At 36.1% G+C, this 25,678-nt stretch overlaps 2 protein-coding genes across 2 annotated transcripts; both read left to right on the top strand.

Moving 5' to 3' along the window:
- The first annotated feature begins 1,001 nt into the window (after positions 1–1,001).
- LOC116265566 (LRR receptor-like serine/threonine-protein kinase FEI 1) lies at positions 1,002–24,349 on the top strand. Its single transcript, XM_031646262.2, has 14 exons — positions 1,002–1,357; positions 3,032–3,160; positions 3,255–3,387; positions 4,674–4,745; positions 7,041–7,112; positions 9,615–9,686; positions 9,936–10,007; positions 10,089–10,160; positions 12,642–12,736; positions 19,242–19,409; positions 19,517–19,849; positions 21,463–21,708; positions 22,763–22,896; positions 23,545–24,349. The coding sequence occupies exons 2-14, from the start codon at positions 3,082–3,084 to the stop codon at positions 23,755–23,757; spliced, it is 1,761 nt and encodes a 586-aa protein (XP_031502122.1). The 5' UTR covers positions 1,002–1,357; positions 3,032–3,081; the 3' UTR covers positions 23,758–24,349.
- On the top strand, positions 14,419–17,037 carry LOC126410608 (uncharacterized). The gene is made up of 2 exons (XM_050080862.1): positions 14,419–16,595; positions 16,708–17,037. Exons 1-2 carry the CDS (start codon positions 15,025–15,027, stop codon positions 16,847–16,849), a joined length of 1,713 nt encoding a protein of 570 aa, XP_049936819.1. The 5' UTR covers positions 14,419–15,024; the 3' UTR covers positions 16,850–17,037.
- Positions 24,350–25,678: the final 1,329 nt, after the last annotated feature.

The raw sequence follows: 25,678 nt of genomic DNA, 5'->3' as shown, positions 1-25,678 counted from the left end.
GCTATCAAACACACCCTAAATAATAGAGATTTATCGATTAGCAGTCTAGTCTAGTGGTGCAAAAAAAAATTTCATAAGGAGGTCTGAATTAAAGTTTATAAATTTTGACTTGAACTCAATATCATTTTTTAAACTTTTTTATATCAAACAAATAAAATTTTTTAAAATTTACATGTATTTTTTTTTTAAATTGAGGTAGGACCAGAGCCCATGCAGACCCTTTCGAGCATCATTGATTAAGAAGCATGTGGAGAGGAGGTTATATGTTATGGTCGATAAAAATAGAGCATGTGTTATGGATTAGAAATGACCAAAATGTCCCTGTTGACTATATGGAAAACCCTTTTTTTATATGGACAAAGGTGATATTCTTAAAAGAATATTTCTTTAAAATAACAAAAATGTCATTAATCATGGGAACATGGGTTTTTTGTTAGGAATGTCACTATATTTAATTTGGATTAAAAAAACAATTTCGAACTTAAGAAACTACATTTGATTGGATTTCAAGATTAATTTTAAATAAGTATCCTATATTAATGACCTTGTATTTTGAAAATCAGCTAAATTCGGTTCATAATTTAAATTCAAGTTTAGATAACGGATTGTGAAATTGGATTTTGGATTTATATTCAAATATGAAGTTTTTTCATTGGTATTTGAATCCAGATTCAAATTATTCAAAAACGAAACGGATACAGTAAAGACACAACCTATCTATCGAAATCGGATGGACTGTGTTGGCACTTGGCAGCATGATAATTAAATCGACAAATCCAAAAAGTGAAAGTACTTGTATGAAATTCCATGCAAAAGCGGAGCACCTCAATGTAATTTTTGGCAGAAAATATCTTTGTCATTTGTAGAAAGGGATGGGGCATGTGTGGAATCGGTGCACACGTGTCACGGGCTCTCTCTCACTCTCTCTAGCACTGTTTCCCGTTCTCACCAATTTTTAATTGCTTAATTAATTATTAATTTATTCAAGGAAGCCAGGAAGGAGGAGCAGGGCAGTAGAGAGGGAGAGAGAGAGGGAGAAGGGGAGAGCGAGGCCAGCGTCGGTCGCTCGTGTGGCAGTCCGTACAGTCGAGCGAGCGACGTCGACTCCCCATTGGTCGAACGGACTCCTCTTTCCTTAAATTCGAAGAACATACACGCACACTCCCTCGCTCTCCCTCTCTCTCTCTCTCTCTAATGATTACTCGTCCTCTTCCTCCTCTCGCTTTCTCCCCCTCGATTCGCCGACCGCTTCCTCCGGTGCCTGCGACGGGAGAAATCTAGGGCTTCTCCTCGCTCCTTTCCCGGATTTGCAGCGGAGATGAGTAATTACTGCAATGCCACTGAGATCTCACCTGCGGTAATCCTTACTTCCCTTCCATTCCCCTTGTCTCTTCCTCGGGGGATTGTGCTAATCTCTGGTTGTTTCTGCGTGTTCTTTTTAGCTCCTCGCTTTAGTTTTTGTTCCTCTGTTAGCTGCTTCGTTTCTTTGTTCGTAATTCTTGGCTGCTGATTACTGCGTTTTTGTTTTGGCAATGTCGAAGGGTTTGGTCTGTGGGATTGGTTTTGCAAGAGGTTTTTTTTTTCTTCGTTCCATGTGAATGATTGCGAATTGTCTCTCGCTGCCTGGATCTTTTCCTTGTTGCGATTTCTGTGTGTTTTGGCAGAAGTCTGCTGTGAGTGGATTGCTTATGGTTTCTTAGGGTTTTTTGGGGTGCTCACCTGGTTTTAGATTTTTAATTACTTGCGACGAATGGATTTTTTTCTTCTGATTTTTGGGAATGCTGATCTTTTGTTCCTTATTTTCCATTTTTTCGTGAGTTTAACCTCTGTCTAACCTTTTCTTTTTCTCTTATTCATTCCGTTTCTTTCTACCACTTGCTACCTGGGTTTGAATTGGAAAGCCACGTGCATGTATAGTTCGACCGTAACTCTGTTGCCTGTGGGGTAGAATCTCCGTGTAGGAGGTTCTGCTGGGTTGCATTTGAGTTTTCTTCTGGGCTTTTGCTTGTCTGCTTCTTTTCATTGTTCGTTTTGTAATTGTCAGCGATTTCTGGGCACAATCTTTAAGAAATTATTGAATTCAGATGCCTTAGGCATTGTTTTCATGAATTTGCTAGTGGCATGCGCTTCTATTGGTTGTGCAGGATTTTTGGTGTTTTATACATCACCGATAGGTTTGCAAGTGGTAATTAACACCTTTGAACAATGGCTTGTTTTGGTTAGCATAACAGTTGTCCGTCCAGTTAGAGAATGTCGGTGAGATTTTGCTGCCGTTGTGTGTCAATGTGTGCTCCAAATACTTTAGGAAACAGTAGATTCTATTTCCATGCTACTATTGACGATTACAAGTTCTGTTCGTGATGCTTTCCAGACAACCTGCATCAGCATATGTCTAGTGGTAAGGAATGCCTGACTGTTGTGCTGTTAAATCACCAACTGGGCTCCAGGTCTGACTGAATTATGGGAAGAAAAAAAAGGTTGGGGGTCCCTCAGGTTTTCAATTTTCTGTAAGCCCCCATTTTGAAGTGGTTATAGGGATTATAGTTCCTAGGATGCCATGCTGAAGAGCTGATCACAATTAGGTTCTAGACAATTGTGTCTACTTTCTCATGCTGTAGAAATCTGAATCAGTACATGAATATTGGCTTCCCTCAGGAATGGATACAACAATAGAAGTGCATTAGAGAGTCAGAGACAACCAAAGCATAATTTCAGAAGACAAAAGGAAAGACTTTTTTGTTATCATAGCTTTCCAAGAAGGTCTCAGTACACACCTAGCGACTAGCGTAGCATAAGATGGAGAGTCGAGCACAAATAGGATGAAAAATCATTCTCCCAATGCTTACTTAATTTACTTTTTTGGTCTTTTCCTTATAAGTCACATCTTTTGAAATATTGGGAAACTGTAGCCCTTCTAGTTTCTTTCTTACCTCATGCAGTGCTAGTATTACCCCACTTGCTGTATGGGGCCAATTATAAATATTTAAATGGAAATTGTCCAATATTTCTTTGCTGATTTTTCTCACAACAGATATGGCGCTAGCATGAGCCTGATGAGAAACAGAATTTTCTTTTCCTGCAATGAAGTGCCCAGAGCTAATTCTGCTTCCCCTATTGGCTTGTATCCTGATGCAAAAGGCCAACACAATTAATCCTGATGGTTGGTCACATGCCTTTTTCTTGTGCCTGCACTTCAGAGATGATCAACTGATGTTTGTATTTGTAGTAAGGTTGCTGAACATTGTAACTTTCAGGTCTGGCTCTCCTTGCATTTAAAACTGCAGTCATCGCGCCTGATGGCATTTTCTTGCAATGGAACGAAGAGGATCCTGATCCTTGTGGATGGAAAGGTGTTAAATGTGACTCAACCAAGAATGTGATGTCCTTGTAAGTTGAAATGCCTTTTCATCTTGTTCATGCTTTTGCCTTATAGTCTATAGATTTCTATCGCTAAAGATTTTGCTACCATTTCTTATAGGTTTCTATGCTAAAGATTTTGCTACCATTCTTAGGTAGCATGAACACTTTGTCACAGCATTAAATCTATATTATATTGTACACAGATTACAAGGTTTGGCTTTTGATATGGTCATTTGCAGATGGTGAACTTGTATTTTGATGTCAGCATTATTGAAATCATTCACAATCACCCAATCAAGTGGTGAAGTACCTGCATCCACCTTCCATATATTCAATATGGACTGTGGAATTGCATTAAAGCCTTCAAAGGTCCTTAAACTTTTAAGGCTACATCACACAAGTGCAAGGTGCAGGCACGGTGAGGAGGGAATATATATATATATATATATATAGGCTGTTTCCATACCTGCACCTTTAATTTTTAAAGCTATAATCAGTTGGCCATGTGATCCATTAAATATTAGTTAGATTATGAGTTCAACCATCATTGGCTGTGTTGAATTCAAATTTCAATAACATTATCTCCTGTGGAGTTACCTAAAAGACATTCAAAGGTTATAAGGATGACAAGATTATCATGTGTATGTTTGTGATTTTCAGCTTATTGACTTGCTTCTGTGTTAAAATAGTTTCAATTGGCCCACTGAATCGAGTTGGTAACTTTTTGCTTAGCTACACTGTCAGATTCAATGGTGTTGTGGAATTCTTTAATGTTTTTTATTGAATTTTAAACTTTTAAAAATTTCTTATTTTTTATTATTTTTAATCTTTGATGTTTAAACTAAGATTACAAATTTTAGTTTGGTCTGAGTCAGAAAGTATTCCAATTCGGACTCAATTCAGCTGATTGCGTGAGTCTTTTTGGAAACCTATTTGATTAATTGATTCAAAAACTGGCTTAACAACATCACTTGCATGTATCTGTTCTGTTTTAAGGCTGTATAAGTTGCTTAAAGGCATTCAATGATCATATGGATGAAACTATTACCATATGTATATAAAAAATTTCCACTCTTCAACTTGCATTCCGAGGCCCGCCAAGCGTAGCTGAGGCAGCCTGGCTCCGTGCACCACAGCACAGGTGTCCGAGGCTGCACGGTGGCCAAGGCGGAATGCTGCACAATGCACATGCGTATACCTTCTTAATTTTAATTTATTGTAACACTTAGTTGTTCATTTTTCTTTTTGGGGTCCATCAAATCTGATCAAGCTTCTTTGTCAAAGGTTCTGATAGCCTTTTTCTTCCTTTTCAGGCGCCTTCCATATCACAGATTAAGTGGCTACATTTCACCTGAACTTGGGAAGCTTAAGCACTTACAATATCTGTATGTTCTCTTAGCTGATCTCTCTCTCTTTCTCTCTTTATATATATATATATATATACATATATACATATATATGTACCAGATCATTTGGGTAAGGGGCAAAAGCCAGTGCCCTCAAATTTGTGTCAAAAAGTGTTTTAAACATAATACGAACCTCCTAATGTGTTTAATATAAATCATATTTTAGTTCAAGTTATATTTTTTTTAAATTGAACTTTCTAAGTTCAAGTTTTTGCTGTTATAAGAGATGTTCATTTTTTTATTATTAAAAGAAGATTTTTAAAGTAGAAAAATTACTGACTTAATAGTTCTTTCTCACCTTAAGATCATATCTATAAGCTTAGATTGGAGAAAGAATACCTTTAGTAATTAATTTTAATGGGTCTGGTTTGTCCCTTACCCAAGTGGTCTGATATTTACCAACTTTCATATATATATATATTTATTTATTTATTTATATATGGCATCTATTTTATGTGGCCTTCTGAATCGTATCACTTTTTTCAGCAATTTAATTTGTTCTTCACAAATGCAACTATATGAATGAATGCAGAATGTTAAAAAATGTAGGATTTATAAAACCATGAAAAGATTGATTGCTAGGTAGATGAAGATCCTTGGTAGTCAGAAGTGTGCTGGGCCCTAGGAGACCGCCCTTTTTTACTAGGCTGGGTCACCTACCCACTCAGGTTAAAAAAGGAACTTAAAATTCCTTTTCTTCTTTTGATTTTTTCCTTCTACTGTCACCTTTCTTTAGTCTTTTTGTTCTTGTTTTTCCCTTTTCGCTTCATGTTCTTCTCATTCTTGTTGTTCTTGTTCTTCTCTTCCTCTTTTTCTTTCATTCACAGTCACAAATAACGTCTTGTTGTTTTAAATGGCAATGTTTTTCTCGGGTATAATATGGTGAGCTTGAAAAAAAGGAAAAAAAAAAAGAGAAAAATATGGTAAATTTTTTAAAATTTTGAAAAACTAAAAAAAAGGGAAAATAAAATAAATGGGAAAATAATAACACAAACATCACAAGACAAGTAGATTTACAACAAATAAAAAATAGAAAAAAAAACTGTTTGGCATTAAAAAAAACGGAAAAAAATGAGAAAAGTGAAAAAACGCGTTCTTTTAAAGTTTTACTTTTACCATTTAATTTATCGCGTTTTTTCGAAAAAAAACGTGTTTTTTGTGACTATGCAGTTTCATTTAGCCTACTTTCCATCTTGGTGCTGCTTAGGGTTTTTTGAAAGTCCACTGCCTAGGCCCAGCTAGTGCTTTTGACTAATAAGCGTAGATGAGATTTTATAAGGGTTTAAGATTAATGACCTTAGATGCTTTTACTCACAGAATCCAATCTAGATATCAAAACCGCATGAATTTTTTTTATTCGTACCTTTCTAAACATTCCTCATCCATCTATATGGTTAGAAGTTTGAAAAACAGAACTTAAGACCAATGCTGTAAAAGTCAGTTCGTGAATCAAATAAGAAAAGCTGCTGATTCAGTGAATCAGCTGAAAGTCATGATTCATGAATCAATAGAAATTATTTAAAAATTTTAATTTTTGGAAAAGTAAATGGAATAAAATTTTAAATAGCTAAAAACTGACATATAGTACTCTTTAATTGGCCATCAAATAGAATCAGTCGATTCTGATAAGTGATAACCTAAGTCACACGGATACGCCTATTTGGCCCAAGTATCCGTGTCAATACGGGGATACAGGTGCGGATACGTCATGGATACGTTTTGGGTCGGGTCTGAATCAGACCCGATCCAAAAAAAAAAAAACAGATTTTAAGTTAAAGTTGAGTTCTTCTCCCTTTCTCTTTGGGGGGTTTTTCTTTTCTGTTTTTCTGATAAATGACTAGAATGATGATATTGATAAACAATGTTTTGTTTGTGACTTTAAGAGAACTATTAATTTAATGTTTTTTTTTTCAATTTATAATTTTTGATAATATTATATTTGCCGTATCCGCGTATCCGTGAATTGTGAACATTGCCGTGTCCGTACCTGTATCCCCGTATCCGCACCCGTATCGCACCCGCACCCATGTGACTTAGGTGATAACATTGCTTGAGCCCACCAAATAGTGTCTATTGTTGTGTGTAGGAAGTGCATTCCTAGGTGCAGTTGTCATTCTGTGAGTCTCCTGTTAAACATTTCACATGTTTTTTCAATTTTGACAAATTATTTGCTTATATATTTCTTCATGTAAGATGTAGTTATAACTTGAAAGTTTAAACTCTATTTTTCAACTGGATTTCATTAACATCAGTTTGGATGCTTCCATGTTCCAGAGCTCTACATGACAACAATTTCTATGGAGCAATTCCTTCAGAATTAGGGAACTGCACTGAGTTAAAAGCTATGTAAGTGTTTGACAAATGTTGGATTCTTTTCCCAGTTAATGATGCACTGCTTTGATATCTGATATGATTGTTCCTTTCATGCAACAAGCTTGTTCCCAATAAGCTCTTCATATTCTCAACCTTTTTGCATATTTTTTTCGCCCAGCTGCTTGATCATTAAAGGTGATGTTTTGTGTCTATAGACACTGAAGCATATCTGGCTCCTGCAAGTGGAAAAATTTCCCCCCATATTAGGATAGATTGTTTTTGGGTCCACAATACAATTGTCTTATAGGCATTCCTGTGCACTTTCATGTATATATGTACATAATACGTGTGCATGTACATCACTGTGCATCTTGTTGTTGTGGATCTGTACTTATGATAAGTAACATTTGTCTGTGCCTCTGTGGCCAATTTCATGACCTTATTAGCAATGTTGTAAAGCGCATATCTGAACTCGTATTGGTTGGGTTGCACCACATTGTAAAGCTTTGTAACATGTCGTAAATATATCATCAAGTTATTTTTTAAGGTTAAAAATAAAATAAATAAATAAACAGAAAAAATAAGGAAAAATAAAATAGTCAAGAAAAATATGTTCTCTATAAAAAACATGTCACACATAAATATAGTTTTATACGTGTGAACCTTCACCAATTTAACATAACATGATCATATTGTCTTAAACTCTTAACTAATAACACATTAAGAAATGAGTTTAAAGTTTAAACTCTTGTACATCACACTGGTTATTTAATACAGTTATCAATGAAAAAATCAAATATCATCTACTCATCATTCATTTGCAAATGGTTCTCAATCAATCATTTTCTTTACCCCCATGCATCATTGTCATGTGGGATTTTTTGAAGCTACATCTTCAACAAATTATAGAAACCTATGGAAATCTTAAAAAAAAAAATAGAAATCTACACTAATCTTCACCAATCAACAGAAATCTACAAGTGAAAGTCATAGATTTTATACCTTTCGTTAAAGAAATTGGAAACCCTCTTTTTTCAACCGAAGATTGGTCTCTCATGCACAAGTCTTCCTTCAGATCGATGTTTTCTCTCTTAAACAGATAAATGCTTCTCTTCACTCAACTATTTAAGAGTGTTTAGAAGTGAGGGAAAGGGGCTTTCTAAAACCAAATAAGAAAAAGTCTCAAGTACCTTCTATTGAAAAAGGGTTGTATATTATCAATTTTCCCCATAATTATGTTATGTCTCGCTAGATACTATAACACTGCTTATTAGAATGTGGTTCTTATCCTTTTCAAATTACGTGAACCTTTTTGTATTGCTTTATCATTGTTTTCATACTTGTCTTCTTTTGACAACCACATTACAATGTGACATATTTCCCAGTGGGAATTCCATATGCTTTTTCACATAGTTACCGTTATCTTGTTATTGCATTTCTAGCTTGTTTTTATTTTGTTTTAAATACTGAATTTGTTGGATCATATATTATTCAGTTGATGAAATTGGTGAACCCAAAAATAGATCTCCAATTTTTTATCTATGTCACATGGGTATGGGTGCTAAACAATTTCAAAAAGCTTGGGTGCTGGGACATGGACAATTGATTCTTCTGAGTTGCTGCCCTAAGGAAAACTTGTGAAAAAAAAAGAAAAACAAAAACAAAATTGGTCCCTGTGAAAGTTCCTTAAGTTTTAAACCAGACGAAATGGCACAAGGTGCATTGACCCCATCTGGCACGTCTTTCACTGCGTCCCATGTCCACACCTGTGTCTCGAAGTGTCAGCACAGGTGGAGCTGCCTTTTAGTCATGTTCAAGTGACATAGTTTTAAATCTACATAACTTTGGATTCCTTGCAAGTGGTTATCTGTAACCACAACATTAGCCTTCAATTGTAGTTTGTGATAATGTGTTGTATCCAAATACAGACACATAGCTCAACCAAGTTCCTGATAATCGACAAAATAATAAATGTTGTCACACCCTCTACGAAATAGACAAGAGCTGGCCAACTATGGGGATGAACCTGGAATACTCTTACCAACAGCCACACGACTCCTTTGCTGTTTAAGCTTTTTCTTGGAGAGATTTCATTAGGTAGCAATCTTTCAGTAAGCATTATCTGTCTGTGTAGCATCATTAAGCATACTGATTTCCTTAAACCGGAAGTGCAAATGAGTTGTGCTGCTAAACACATTTCCTATCTGCTGCTGTAGCTGCTGAACGCAGCTCTAAGACTGGCACTACTGAGATTTCTTTGACTACATGTTGTGGTAATTGTTAAAGAGCACATAGTTCTGGGAGATGAATAAAAGAAACCATGAAATGCTTTTGTGTGCTTGGCATATATAGCCTGATAATGTTGGTTAAATTTTGCTAGTGGAGCGTGTAAACTGTCTCTTAATTAAGTTTCTTTAGTATAATTCTAGAATGTGGTCCCCGCCATGTATCCATATTTTATTTTGTGGCATGTTAGATTCAATATTCTCTGGTTAATCATTATCTCTTTATCTTTTGTTTTTTGCAATTTGCAAGGCATTTGCAAGCCAACTTCTTGAGTGGATCAATCCCACCTGAACTTGGAAGCCTTCTGAACCTAGAAACTCTGTGAGTTGAGTTGAGATATCTTGTACTGCTTGTCTAAGAAGAATATGTTCATTTCTTTGTTTTTACTTAGATTACCATTCATCTCAATCTAGTAGAAGCTTCTTCCATACAATCCAGATATCTGAACTTCTAGGTTTGGACACACAAGAGTACAATGAAACTCTTATTCTTTCTTTTCAGAACCATATGGAGAGATTGCTAAGTTGAATGATTTCCATTATTTTCTAATTTCTGTTTTTCTGATTCCAGAGATATCTCAAGCAACAGTCTTGGTGGATCTATTCCTACATCACTTGAAAACTTAGCAAAACTTTCAAAGCTGTAAGTACCTTTCTAACAGTCCATTCGCACTCCATTTAGTGGTAATCTTATATGTCTTTCTATCTGGTGAATTTCTTGCAGCAACCTCTCGACCAACTTTTTGGTGGGAAAAATTCCAGCTGGAGGTGTTCTCAGTAATTTTGCAAAAGAATCGTAAGTAATTTTAGTCCGCTCGGGATTTTTTTGTCTGTTGTATTGATGAAATATTACATTGCTTGAAAAGGGGGTCCATTGATTTCACATCTATATGTACAACCTCATGGTTGCACCCTCCAAAAGAGGTAATGAAGATGTAGATTAGTGCGAGGTCACTGGAGCCCCTTTTCTTTTCAAAAGTAAAGGATATGAAACGTGCTCCAGTTGATCATATCAGGTGTTATACCCTTTTTTCCTTAAAACATAGCAAACATGGGATAGTAAAGGCTTTCAACTATGGATCGTTCCTTCATACATTTTCAATGGATGTGATGACTTACCATTGACCATGATATAGAGAAGCAGGTAATACTTAATAGTATAAAGTATAAACCCACTTAATGAGTCTAATTAGTCAGCTTTCTAGTTCATTTAAGTTTCTACAATGAAGAAGCTAACGTCTGGGAACAGTTATTTGAATATGACTTTCCAAGTGGGATAAGGACGTAAAAAGCAGGTAATTGTCAAAGATTCATTGGTATTTGAAACATAAAACTACAAACAACTTTATATTGCAGTTCTATTCAGAACCTGCCATACTGATTATGTCATTTTTGTAACAGGCCTTGAATGTTTAATTCTATAAGTGCTTGTAGAGTATAGAAGAATATTATTAAGAAAAATTGTCATAATCTTTTAAATTCATACCAAACATTGATAAAAAATAGGCATATATTATCTAAAGTATTCCAAGAATATTTAGTCCTATTTTTAGGATGTATCTAGTTATGTACCTAACAAAAATCTTAGACTATTAGAAAGTCACCTAGCGGGTGGGAAAGTATTTACAGGTATGGTTCTTGAATTTGAAAGCTGTTTGAAGTATGCTTTTAACAAAATTTATAGTAGTAAACAGGCCATCAAAATGATGATGTCCTTTTTATTAAAAGAGAAACTATTTTTTAGGCTAAATTTGCATATCGGTTCGCTATGGGGTAAGACCTAAGACTTACTTTTTTAGAGGAATGAAAATAATTTGGCCTTATTGGAGAAGAAAATAGCTAATTAATATTTTCATATTATTGATTTAATGAGCAACAACTATTTTGAGTGGGTTTCTCTTTTTATATAGGGGCTTAGAAACATTGTAATTAGGACAGCTTCAATGCCCCAAGCAAATGAGATTTGATGAAGGGTGATATGGAACTCTAGAAAACTGCAAGGTATAAGCAAGCTATTTAAAGAGTAATAAGTTAATATTATGAGAAATGATTGAAACTTCAATTTTTTGATTGGCAAGAAAAAATAGCAAGTCCCAGTTGTGGGAAGCAACTAGGTTAAACGGATGACCAAACCCTCTCTTTTAGGCCAATAATAGTCTTTATTTAGTAAATAGTTTTTTCATTATATTACCTTATTATTTGTTAAGGATTTCAGTATGGCTTGTTTCTCCCTGCAAGTTCACTTAATGTCCCCCTTCACACAATCCCATTTCATTATGGAAGTTGAAAGTGACCGTAATTTCATTATTACCCACCTCCTTGTATAGAAAAATAGAAACTCATCCAAAATAGATAAGCTGAAAATCTCCTTTAGTTATTTTCTTCTCCAATGGGGTGTATTGATTTCATTCCTTTATAAGTGGAAGTGTCATCCTACAGCTGAATCAAAATGTACCTTTAGCCTCTATAGTAGCTTTTCTTTTTATTTGGTGGGACTACCTTCAATAATATATATATGATTAAAATCTATAATGATTTTACTATTGATGAATAAGAATCGTGAATCTCTTTCCTTCCAGTGCATGGCTTTCCTAAGGTTTCAGTTATTAGAAACTGTGCTGAATAAAATATATGGTAAATACATTGTAAAAGTATGGCTAGCTATTGTCAGGATAAGTTGTGGATATTTTCATGACAAGTTTTTTTTTTTCTTTTTTAGTGCTCTTGCTTTGTGCATCACATTTTTTGCTTGTGTGTATATGTTGTGTTGTGTGACTCCATGTGTACCTGTGATTCTGTATGTGTGTGAGAGGATAAACAAATGGTACATTACTTGGGTTTAGAAAACTTATTTCCTGGAGGATAGTTTCTTCTTTTGTTGGTCCTGTTCAGCCTTTCAAGGGATCATTTATTTTTGCAACTACCAGCTACTGTGTGGAAACTGGAAACATATGTGAAGCTTGTTTGTCACTATGCTGAGCCTTTATGGTTTATCATTCTATCTGCAATATTATATTATCTCCCTCTGCAAACAATAAGTATGCCATATACGAGATCTTTTATTCTTGTTTTGCCATCATAGTGAATTCATGATTTTGTTACAATTTACAAGCAAGTGATTCTGTTTTCCCTCAACTGGACAATTACTAAAATAAAGCAAGATGCAACCATTAGCCTCAAAAGAACAGAACTAGAACTTATATTTACTTCATGGTTATAGCTCACGAATTCAAATTTTTTCAGTTACTTTCTAATTCAATCATCTTCTCTGAAATAGGTTTGTTGGGAACCGCAACTTGTGTGGGATACAAATTGGTGAAGCCTGCAAAAGTGAGCCTGGAGGACCTGCAGACTCTGGACCTCCTGCTGCAGGTACAGCCTCCCATTATTTTTATACACAGATCAAAGGTTTCTTGTTTTATGTGTTGAATATGCTTTCTGAAATAAACTAAAGAGGAGGTGAAACACAAAAATGCACTTGTTTGGCTACATGTGACTTTTTGCAATCACATTCTATATTATCATATTATGCCAAACAAAGTCTTAAAGTAATCTACTATGTAGTCCTGTTTTGCTGATGCATGGTCACCATTGTGAGGGTTTTGGTGTACCTTTTTGGTGCCCCCACCCCCGAACCCCTATCGGGAATTGTTGGATTAGTCAACCAAGAGTGAAAATGTCAGAACCACAAAATATTACAGATGGCTAAATCTACTGTCAGATTCCATGTACTTGAATCTGTACTCATTTTTGCTTTTAGTTTCATGATTGCTGACCACAGTTGGACACTATAGGTGTCTTGGTATGTCAAGATCAACTTGGCAATTCACCTTCTTGAGGAGGGTAAAGCAATTCATTAAGGAGTGAGGATTGGAGAAGAATAAAATTATTGTTGCAGGCCACACGTCATAACTTGTTTTGAGAGAGAAAGTGAATGTGAATGGTAATATTTTTCAACAACGGGAACGAAGCTACTTTGTGATTGATGTAATAAAGTAGTAATGAGAATTATGAAACCATGTTAGGAGCTAGGTTGTCAAGATCAAGTCAGACACAAGTAGGTTAAGACCCTACAAGGTCTAATCAGGACTAGTCTGTCCATCTTGGTCCAAGTACGGGTGCCGGTGTGGGTACGGGTACTGATCATTTTCAAAAAACTTGGGTGCGGGGATACGGCTATATATATATATATATATATATATAAATAATAAGAAATCCTTAGAAAATATGTATCAAACTATGATACACGGGTACGGCTATGAGGGTGGAGTACCTATTCGGTACCGGTACGACACCGGTACGGGTACGGGTACGGGTACGGGCTTGGGTACAGGATGGTGCAGCGTTGACCGTACCGGGTACGGTCAACGTACCGAAGGCCGTATCCATCTATTTTTCGATATGGTCAACTTTGACGGAGTTCAAATCCATCCGTTTTTATTTTTAAAGATTATTTGATTTTAACTTTTAAAACCATTTTAACGTTACCAAAAAAAAGAAACGAAACCCTTAAAACATTCGTTCCTCTGTTCTTACCTCTCACTGAGCGACGGCAGCGGCGACAGAAGCGGCGACTGGCGACGGCAACGGCGACTGTCATGGTATTTCTTTTTTACTTTTTTCATTTTCTTTTCATTTTCATCGGCTCCACCCCTGCCTTCACCGCCGGTGATGACCGCCGACGGTGACTGCGACCACCCCTGCACACTCGCCGGAAGCCCTCTCCTACTGCTCGAAACCCTCAGACTGAAGTATGGGGATTTGATTTTTAGAAGTTCTAGTTTATCCTCGCCGGTCTACCACAATGCCATCCCTTTTTATCTTATGATGTATCAGGATCAAAATCGAATCAAGAGTTTATCTTATTCCTTTTGCTTTCCCCATTTTCTATGTAAAACTGTTTGAAATAGGGATTTTTGTAAGTTTAGTAATATGAACAACGACAAGTAGTTGGCAAGCAAAGATGGCCCGTCTGATCTGCTTGTGTCTCCCGCTTGCCAGAGGCATGTGCATATGCCCCATGAACTGCCTCCAAACCAATTTTCGGCATCGATGACAAACTGACACGATGATAGGCGTTTTGCTAGCGTCTAATGGCGTCGTCTTTGTACTTTATAGAGTGTTTGGAGTTATAGATTTTTCATCTCTGCTGGAAGTCTATTTGGAATGATCCCTGTTTCTATTGGTTCTGTGTTGCAGCTCTTTTGCTAGGTAGGTGCTTTTAAAACATAAGTTGTAATGGCTGATAAAGGAAAAGAAATGATGCCTACAGGAAGCGAAAATGCAGAAAGCAGCAGTGGTAGTGTTAATACCGCTACAGTAGAGAAGGATAATCCATCTCAGCCACTTTGGCGCTATGTGAAGTAGGAAAAGGACCAGGTGGTGGTGGGAATGTAATGTTTTCTTGCAAATTTTGTGATATGATGTTCATGGGCTCTTATGCACGTTGCAAGGCACATTTGTTGCATATTTCAGGCGTTGGAATTAGACCATGCCCAAAAGTTACCAACGAGGAGATTAAGATATTCAAAAAAGAATAGGATGCAGCTGAGACGAAGAAATCTTCATCCAAGTCAAGTGTGTCTGTTCCTCTTTATGCTACTGAATAAGGTGAAGATGCTTCAAAGAAAAGAAAAACATTAGCACAAGCATTCAATAATATGGGAAGGGCAGAGATGGATAGAAGGATTGGAAGGTTCTTTTTTGCAAGTTCACTTCCTTTTAATGTAGCCAGAAGTCCTTATTGGAAAGATGTTGTTACAGGTTTGGCTAATTGCAGTTTGAGTGGTTATGTACCCCCAACTTCAGAGAAGTTGAGAACAATAATTCTTGCAGAAGAGAAGGCAAACATTGAAAAATTATTAGAGAAGAAGAAATTTTCATGGAAACAATATGGAGTATCCATTGTTTCTGATGGGTGGACTGATATACAAGGGCGGCCCCTGATAAATTTTATTGCTTATTCGCTTGATGGACCAATTTTCTTGAAATGTGTTGATGCATCTGGGGAGTATAAAAATGCTGAGTATTTAAAAGGGTTATTTATAGAAGTCATCAAAGAAGTGGGTGAAGATAATGTTGTGCAAATTATTACTGATAATGCTCTAGTTTGCCAACGAGCAGGAATGAATTTGGCAAGTGATCCCAAGTATAGTCACATATTCTGGACTCCTTGTGTGGCACACAGTATAAATTTAGCACTTAAAAGTATTTGTAACCCATCAAAAGATGATCCAAATGCCGGTTTCTTGTGTTCATGGATTGAGGAGCTTGAGCATGATGTCAAAAACATCAGAAATTTTGTTGTAAACCACAACAATGCTCTTTCTATATTTGATAGGCATTCTGATTTGAAATTGTTGAAGGTAGCAGAGACTCGTTTTGCATCCATTATCGTAATGATAAAAAGAATAAAACAGGTGAAACATGCATTAACACTTATGGTGACTGACAATGATTGGGAGTTTTATCGGAATGATGACATCGTGAAGGCTCAAGAAATTAAAAAATGCATTTTAGAAGATGAATGGTGGGATAAAGTTACATATTTTCTGCAGTTTACAGAGCCTATTTGGCAGATGCTGAGAGAAGTTGATAAAGAAGGGCTCATGCTTCATAAAGTTTATGATATGTGGGATAAGATGATTGAAAAAATTCAAAACATCATTTTTAGACATGAGAAGAAGAATGTTGCACTTGATGATTCTAAGTTTTTCGATCACGTACATAGAATTTTAGTAAGAAGATGGAACAGAAGCAATAACCCTTTGCATTGTATGGCACACTCCTTAAATCCCAAATATTATGGACAAACATGGTTGGCAGGAGGTATTGGACGTGTTCCTCCTAATCGAGATCCAGAAATATCAAAAAATAGGGAGATATGTTTGGGAAGACTATATTTTGATTCTCATCGGTTGAAGATAATAAATAATGAGTTTGCGAGCTTCTCTGGTGGAAGAAATGATTCAATACAAGCTGCAATGGCAAGAGATGAAAAAGATCCTGTTAATTGGTGGTTATGTTTTGGAGCATCGACACTAAATCTCCAACATCTTGCATTGAAGTTATTATCTCAACCTGCAACCTCTTCATGTTGTGAAAGAAATTGGAGTACTTATTCTCAAATTCACAACATCAAGAGAAACAAGCTAACTAGTAAGCGAGCAGAAGATTTAGTTTATGTCCACTGCAACCTACGCTTACTTTCACGTACTTCAAATGATTACAGGTATTTCTTTATTTTTTTATCTCTGATATGTATACATATGTATATTATGTTGGTTGTTTAATTAAAGTTAATATTAACTTAAATCATATTTTGATTTTGTTGCAACTTGCAGTTCAGGATCATCCAAGTATTGGGATGTTAATCCAGAGGACGTTGACGTAGAACTTGAAGGAGAACATGAATTGCATGCTCTTAATATGGATCTTACAGAACCTGTTGTTCTTTCTAATCTTGATGATGCAACTGAGGAGTGAGGAGAATGAAAATCAACAAAGCTAATGTATTTTGAATGTTAATTATGAGACTGAGGATAATGAGAATCAAGACTGATAAATTTTGGATTATGATTTATGAATATGACAATATGTTATTCTGTTTGTAATTTTTGATATATATATATATATGTGCGAATATGTTACTCTATTTGAAATTTTTTGACATATATATGTGTGTGTACGGCCGTACCCCCGTACTCAAGTTTTTTAAAAATGGTCCGTACCCGCACCGGCACCCGTACCCGTACCCATGTGACATAGGTATCAAAATAAATAATATACATCAACATAAACAAATAAATAACATAGAAAATATATATCAATGGCTCTTGCAATAGTGTGTTTAAGAAACCTATGAAAAACTTTAAACATGTGGACAACCAAGCAGCCCCCTAGTCAAATATGAACATCAATCGAATTTTCACATCCAAAGAATAGAATAAAAAATAAGGTGAAAAAAATTAAATCAAAGTAAAATTAAGCAGTTTGGATCTATAGGTACCCAACTGTCAAAGTACCCATTTTGGGTACAGTTACGGCAACATGGGTACGTGGACCTTATTGAAGTACCCATGTGACTTAGACTATAAACTAATGATATACATATATTTATATGGAAATGATGCATGAACATATATATTCACAATTTGATGCAAAGAACATGCATGGGGAAGGGATTAGTCAACTAACCAATGGGTAGATTTTCTAAATGACTAGTCTGACCGATAGTCACTGATTTGGAACACTAGTGGGTCAAAAACTGACTTAACTAGCTAATCAGACCAGTAAGCTGACTAGTTGGATTTTTTTGATACCGAAGGCTAGAAATAGAAGTTTAAAGAGTCAAAGTGTAAATGATTTTTCAGGTAAAACAAGCCTAACATGATCGGATTGACTTGGGTTGGATTTGGATATTGTATAGTCCAACTTATCAGAGTTTAGCTTAAACTAGTTTCCATTCATATTTGTTATCAGATATTTTGGCGAATGAATTTTTTGGTTCAAGACAAAGTTTATAATCTGGTGACTGAGAGTGGGCTGACTCATGATTCACCAGGTCGCTGCAGTAGAATGGCTTGGTTATGTTACAAGTTTCCTTTAAGACTTACTAACACAGACAAGAACATGGGTAATTCAATTATGCCATCTCCAAATGTAAAGTCTGCCCTTCAGTCTAGCAATTTTGATCTTTTTTGACGAAGTTATCCATAGGAGTGGCTCAGTACATCCCAAAACAGTTGGAATTAAAAGAATAAAAAATCTGACATGCAGATTGGATTCTAGGTATCAACAAAGATTAGACCAATCTCAAAGCCTTTACAAATATCTGTTTGTGTATCATATTTTTTTTGTACTTCTTTTTTACCTCCGATAGTTTTGGGCATGTAAGCATTCATCCATATGATTAGATTCATTTGAAATGACTGAAAACACCATGAAAGCTGGACATACCTGCCCAACTAGATAAAGTAAACGTTACAATAAAAAAAAAATCTATCTTTTTTTCTTCTTTATATTTTCTTGGCAGTTGATTCTCTGGTTTAACTTTAAGTGCTTTCTTAAAAATTTGACCAAATAGTTTGATGTAATATTTAGAAATGTGTATAGAAAAAAAAAGAACGAAAATTTGATTTCTGGATTGGATTTTATGAACTTTGAGAAAGGTATGACCATTAACCTTAAAGACCATTGGTCTTCAAACCTTTATTAAATCAGATGTAGGCATCAATTGTGTTCTTGCATCCTACAATTTTTTTATTTTTCTCATCCATCGACATGGTTAAATTGGTAAAGGTCATCTTAAAAATGATCGAAAAGGCTGAACAGCAATTAGGCAAACGACATCTCAAACAGCCAAATCTACGGACTATACATACATACATACATATAAATAAATAAATAATATATGTATATATATGTGTGTGTGTGTATATATATATATATATATATATATATATATATATATATATTATGTTTAGGGTTAACTGTCATTGGCTCTATATATTTTGGAGCTGTAGTGCTTGTTAATTTGTAACAGATAAGTATGTTTGTGGAACTCATGACTTGAGAGTACATGAATATTGGTATTTGTCCTGGTTAGACGAAATCTAGGTTGAGGCACATGGCAGTGGGCATCTTGTGAACTTTGCATCTGCATGAATTGCAGACAAATGAAGACAATGATTCCTTTTTGCAATCTGGATGCACTAGCTCCGTGGTATAATAGGGATATCTGCTACATTTTATTGTTTGCATAGAGCTTTCTAACTGAGGAGATTGTTAATCGCTTTTGTTTCTATCAATTTAGTTTCAAATATTGGTTGTCCATGTGAAGCTTTAAAGTGATAATATAAAGTGTGCATGTTTTCAGAAAGTAACCAAGGGACAGGCAAGAGAGGTGCCTCAGCTCGTCTATCTATCAGTGTTTTTGCGACAGTCAGTGCATTACTTCTTGTTGCACTCATGTGCTTCTGGGGTTGTTTTCTTTATAAAAGAATTGGTAGAAGCAACAAAACTCTTGCTATTGATGTCAATGGAGGTAAACATTCTACTGGTGTTCAATGTCATGAATTTTGTGACTTGGATGACTTTTGTCTTAATAGTTCACATTACATACCCACCATTTTATAAGTTTTATTGTTTCAGGAACATCTATTGTCATGTTTCATGGTGACCTCCCATACTCTTCAAAAGAGATACTGAAGAAAATAGAACTGTTGAACAATGATAATATTATAGGTTCTGGTGGGTTTGGAACTGTTTACAAGCTTTCAATGGATGATGGCAATGATTTTGCATTGAAAAGGATTGTTAAAACTTATGAAGGCTTGGATCGATTTTTCGAGAGGGAGCTTGAAATCCTTGGAAGTATTAAACATCGATTTTTGGTTAATCTACGTGGATATTGCAAGTCTTCTGTTTCAAAGTTACTGATCTATGATTTCTTACCTGGTGGAAACTTGGATGAAGTGCTTCATGGTAAGGCAAAATCTCTTCTTAGAAACACCTCTCCTGTTATTGAATCTTGTTTGGTCTTTGTTTCCTGAGTCAAGGTATGTAATTGATGATAAACCTTACACATCAATTATACTTGTTATGTTCATTCTGATCTTTAAGCAGAAGGCAATCAATCTCTTTTTCTTTCTATTAATGTCTCAAACTCTGATTTTTTTTTAAAATAATATGTCATGTAGCGAGGAAAGTTCCATAGTCATTTTCATGAATGAAAACTTGTGAGACAAAGAATCTGGAGTTGTTCCAGTTTTTCTGTAGGTTTAAGTCAAGAAATTCTGTTTTCCTGCTTGGAAGATAGGCATATTATATAGCCAGGATATATACTAGTTGACAGTAAGCCTTCTGTTCAATTATGCTTGTGATGTTCATTCTGCTCTTCATGCGGAAGGCAATCATGTCTTTTTATGTCTATTAGTGCTTCGATTTTTTGTTGTAAAATAATTATATTAAATAGCAAGGAGAGTTGTTCCATAGTCAATTTCATTAATCAAAACTTAGATAACAAATCCTCCCGCTTTCACTTAAGTTTCAGTCTAGAGCTTCTGTTTTCCTGCTTGTGGAAGACAAGAAACTGGAAGTTTTAATTCCAGTGGGAAAGATTTCGGAGTGCAATTCCTAGTGCAAAGAATGAAGAAGCCTGTATATTCATGAGGTTTTGGTGGAACTGGTATTGGTTTGGGCTAGTATGACATGTAATTATTCATTTCTAGAATGTTTCTGGAATGGTTCCTTGGGAGCCCTGGCCTGTACACTGCTGGTCATGGTTTCCAACGATGAAAAGTGGGGGTTCAAGGGTTACACTAAAGTATTATACTGTTCAAAGGAGTGGTGGGGTGGTGGGGAACGATAGGAACAGGAGGGTAAACCAGCTGCCTGGTTTGCTACAAGTTTGGTTTCTCTGTTCTTGAAGAAAGAAAAACGATTTGGGGGATCGAAGAACTTTGCATTTTAGAATGATGGGCATTCTTGTGTGCTATGTTCCTGTCATACACGGGTAAAATTCTCCCACAAAATAATCTCAAGCGTCACATTGCAGAGACAACTACTTGTTATAATGAAGGGTTGTGTGTATCTTTGTCCAGTCTATAGTTACAAGCTTAGTCGTGGAGTTATCAGTGTTGACCTTTGTTCTAAAGTACCTCAAAATGGTGTATATGCAACATCTTTCTTTTAAAAACATTGCATCAAGCTTCAAGGAAAAAGAAAGCAAGAAAGGCTCTTGTTTTACATCTGTCATGTTTTTCGAGAAGATTTTTGGCATAATACCTGAAAATATTGCTTGGTATTGTAATAAATCTTTGTTACATGATGAAATTATTGCAGTACTTTGTTTTTTTTGTTTGGAAATTTTAAAAGAAAATGTTATGTTAATGCTAAACAGTGGAAGGAATAGTTTCTGCCTTGTATCTTGTGGTTTTGAGCTTACCTGCCTGTTCTGGCTTTACCTGTCATGAATGGCATACTGTGTATGCATGTTACCTTCTTGATGTAGTTTTGAAGGGAATTGCATTGTTTGATAGGCATACTAATATTTATATACCTATTTATCTATAACTGTAAAATTTTGCACCATGCAGAAAGATCTGAGCAGCTGGACTGGGATGCACGTTTAAGAATTATCTTGGGAGCTGCAAAAGGACTTGCTTACTTACACCATGATTGTTCTCCTAGAATTATTCATCGCGACATCAAATCAAGCAATATACTACTTGATAGCAACTTGGAAGCCCGGGTTTCTGATTTTGGCCTTGCCAAATTGTTGGAGGATGAAGAATCCCATATAACAACTATTGTTGCTGGGACTTTTGGTTACTTAGCTCCAGGTATGATCTTATAGAGAGATCCAGCACATCATATTGTCATTCATGTGCTTTAGTGGGTAACACTCATATATTATAGGTAACCTTAATTATTTCCATATATACTTCTGAGAGAGAGAGTATATATATATATATAAAGCTAATGATCCAGGTGTGCATCAAATGCACAATTGCACATTGATGTTAACAGAACAATGTTTCTGAGTTTTTTGCATGTTTCTCATGTTAGTGCCATTTATACATTACGTGCTTGTGAGGATTTTTAACCTACTTTGCAAAGGGAGGTGTAGCTTCGTCATTCATTTCGTGGACATGCTTCTTATTAGTATTTCAGTTTGGAAGAAATTAGAGACTGAAAAGTCAATCTAAGGTTGCTTGCTTTTCATCTTTCATTATTATTCTCCTAAGGACCTTTTTGTTTTTGGCCGTCTGCTTATTCTCTTTTTTTAACAAACTTAATCTCCTAATGCAATCATGTTCAATAATCATTTTCTCTGTGAACGCAATAATCTATGATTAATTGTAGCCGGACCTTCTGAAACCAGTCACTGTTGGTCAATTTTGACATTATTTGACATGCTTGTTTTCCATTATATTACCAAGGAAGCCCATGGTTTATGTTCAGCAGCTTTTCCTTGTTTGAGTGTATGACTATACAACAGCGACACTCCACATTTCAAAGGCTAAAAAACATGGGATATAGAGGCTACGGAAGGGTATTAGGCCTACTGTTGCTATCTATTCATCTTGCCTGTTAAGATTGACTATGACTTTTTAGTTTTGTGATTAAGCTTTCTAGTCATTCAAGTCATTGTAACTGGACCATGGAGAATGCATTTATCATGTGCTGTTGATGAACTGCTAGGTCTCTGTTCAACATCTTCCTAAATTGAAAATATTCTTGAAACATGATTAATATTTTTCTGGTTCTGGTTCTGGTTCTGAATCTTCTGATTAATACACTGCATCTCCATGAGTTCCTGATTAGGTTCACTTGTTTAGTATTTATCTTTAATGGCATTGACTATGGTTTTAATACTGACAATTGGGGTCTCAGAGTACATAAACAGTGGCAGAGCAACTGAGAAGACCGATGTTTACAGTTTTGGAGTTCTTGTGCTTGAAGTGTTGAGTGGGAAGCGTCCTACAGATTCATCATTCATTGAGAAAGGTCTTAATATTGTTGGCTGGGTATGTGTACTTGTTTTGATTCATGATATTTAGCTGCTTAATTACTTATTTTGTGGATTTGATTTCTAGCAATTCATACTTGTAGGGGACTAGCTCAGCGATACGTCTTTCTCAATAAAGTAATGTTGTGGAAAAACTTGAAGCCGGTGAAGCTAATGAAGCGAGCCAAGTGTAACACATAAGCTTCATGGGAAATTTTTTTAAAAGTAAAAAAGGATAAAATACCAAATATGTAATTTATCAACTAATAACAATAAGAGAAAAAAATGCAAAGATATTATGAGATATTAATCTGCAAACTAATAATAGTAACAGAAAATGAGGTCACTTGTGGAATACTTGAAAGCAAATTGCTATCAATGGAGATTGATAGTACATTGGCAACCAAAACGAACACATACAAATCAAACCGCACCTTCACTGCCTTGGCCCTCAGAGTGTATGTCCAGATTTAGCCTTGTGGTAGGGCATCCACTTGCAGGATTGAAATCCATGATGTACCTCCATTATTTGGAACATTCATCATTTGTTCTTAGCGGATTCTCAGATTGAGTTCTCCTTACTGTTGCCATAAATTAACTTCTGTAGCAATTCACATGAGTTTGTCCACATCTAGTTGAACTTATGCCATAAAGTTTCTCATTGCAGTTGAATTTGTTAGCATCTGAGAGCAAGCTCAGGGAGATCGCTGATCCATCTTGTGAAGGGGTGCAGCCAGAAAGCTTGGACGCTCTGGTATTAATTGCCATGCAATGTGTATCATCAAATCCAGAGGATCGTCCAACGATGCACAGGGTTGTACAAATTCTAGAATCCGAAGTGATGACTCCCTGTCCTAGTGATTTTTATGATTCAGAGTAACTCCGAAGACATGGTTGCAAATTCTCAAGATACTGTAAATTCCCCACACTTTGAAACGGAAAAAGATCATGCAGCTGCAGGAGGTCTGGATTCCGCACTGCATTCTTTCATTCTTTGATTTTTTTCCCTGTCCAAAAGCTTCACCCGTTGGGAAGATACGTCAATGTTGCGTATGAGCGATGGAGATTGAAAATGATCGAGCACGTCTGCCAGTGAAATTGCTGTTGATGACTCTAGGCGGTTCATGTATACGAATTTGTGAAGAGACGAAGCACAATAGTATTAGTCCGTTAGAGCTTGTATTCTCCAGTGTTCGGTGTTCCATCTTCTTTTATTAGTTTCCCTTGAACTCAAAACTGCCCAAGTAGAGGAGAATATGAGATGTATATGATCCTTTTTAAATGACAAATATTTTCATGTTGAGAGATGCAAAATATAATTTGGCTAGATGCCAAACTTCTGCCATGTCACCGACCAAGGAGAAAAGTTTTGTTGATACCTGTCCTTGCTACACTGAAGCGTCTTGTAAAAATCATGAATGATGTTTCAATTTTTGAAAAAGTTATGTGGCATCTAAAATTTTCTATTCTCATCAGTGGTTATCGAGTTTAGATGGAAGCATGTATCAGGTGTAGGACTTGGCGGTGAGCCAAGCCGCTTGTTGGGTATCTGCCTATGAAGTGCTCCACTTCAAGCTTACGAGCAACGCCTGGCTCGTTCTTAGCTTGTTGTTACGGGCTTAGTTCGTGAGTGTTCATGAACTGTTAACAGGTTTTCATCTTTAGCGAGTGGGATTGGCTTTCAAACGGGATCTAAGATACCTTGAGTACAATGGAAGTTGGTGTCGAATAAGATTTTGTTGAGTTCTGAATTTCAAGAGCCAGTTTTCTTCCAAGTGGTGTATTGCTACGACCTTACCAGGCATTAGCACACTTTGCGGCCGAAACAATAGGCCGATTTGTTGGGTTTCAATGGATCTCATTTTCGTTTCTTTTTCCAAATGAATGAGCTTGAAGAGAGATCACATCTTCTGGTGCACCTTTCTACCTGAAGTTATAACGGCATTTTGGCTTGTACCAGGGATTGACGCCCTGAACTATGGGTGCATGCATTGACACCCAACGCTTACCCGGGGTGCCAGCCTATTTGGTTCTAGCTGTACACGTGTTACTTTTGTATGACACTCAAGTTGAAGGGGCACCCTATCCCACCCACGTCTAGCCAAGGACTTCAGAGGTAGGAGGAATTGTGGAGAGAAGGGTCCAAACTCGGTGTTCTCACCTGAAGGAAACTGCATACAGAAATACGACACATGATTTATTAAGAGAAGAGACACTTTAATGTCGCAAATTTCCCATTACTATCTCAACTAAAGATAAAGAGGTATAACTATCTCTTGTTCAGGTATTTCTACTGATGCTCCAAAGGTCAAGGGCCTATAGACCACCCTCTTTGTTTTCCAACAGATGAAAACCACCCCTAGGTTGGTCGACCTGCTTTAACTTGCACCTTCCCTAACACATTAAAATTCTGAGATGAAGTCCCCACAGATTCACTGTGCCATCTGAGAAACTGGTGAATTTTTAGTTGCTTCTACCTCAAATGAGGTCATTGTGGGCATCTATTTTTCAAATTAATAGCATTTGCAGAAAAGTATTTTTTAGACACAAGCAGTCCCAGCAGGACTCTCATTAAAGAAATAAGAGTTGTTTCAGAAATGTGAAGGATGTAACGTTTACCAAGTGTAGTCGATGGTGATGGTGGTCTCAAGACTTTGTCAATATTCCGGCAAAGACATTACATTCCTCCAAAATCAATGGTTTTTGAACCAGAAACTGGTGAATTACATTTGCCAAAGCAGTCATCTCACAAAGTTAGTCCAGAATCATCTGTAAAACCAAATGTATATTCATGAAGGCAT

This window comes from Nymphaea colorata, chromosome 12 (assembly GCF_008831285.2).
Source record: "Nymphaea colorata isolate Beijing-Zhang1983 chromosome 12, ASM883128v2, whole genome shotgun sequence".
Classification (NCBI taxonomy): domain Eukaryota; kingdom Viridiplantae; phylum Streptophyta; class Magnoliopsida; order Nymphaeales; family Nymphaeaceae; genus Nymphaea; species Nymphaea colorata.
Note: the sequence above shows the minus strand (reverse complement) of the source record. Positions and strands in the feature narration are given on the sequence as shown.

What these genes read in the sequence shown, in the direction of transcription:
- LOC116265566 (XM_031646262.2), top strand. Translation starts at nt 3,082, where the DNA reads ATGAAGTGCCCAGAGCTAATTCTGCTTCCCCTATTGGCTTGTATCCTG. An exon ending in AGTAATTTTGCAAAAGAATC is followed by an intron (nt 10,161 to 12,641) that starts GTAAGTAATTTT and finishes TCTCTGAAATAG; the next exon opens with GTTTGTTGGGAACCGCAACT. An exon ending in TTTTGGTTACTTAGCTCCAG is followed by an intron (nt 21,709 to 22,762) that starts GTATGATCTTAT and finishes TTGGGGTCTCAG; the next exon opens with AGTACATAAACAGTGGCAGA.
- LOC126410608 (XM_050080862.1), top strand. Translation starts at nt 15,025, where the DNA reads ATGGGAAGGGCAGAGATGGATAGAAGGATTGGAAGGTTCTTTTTTGCA. An exon ending in CGTACTTCAAATGATTACAG is followed by an intron (nt 16,596 to 16,707) that starts GTATTTCTTTAT and finishes TGCAACTTGCAG; the next exon opens with TTCAGGATCATCCAAGTATT.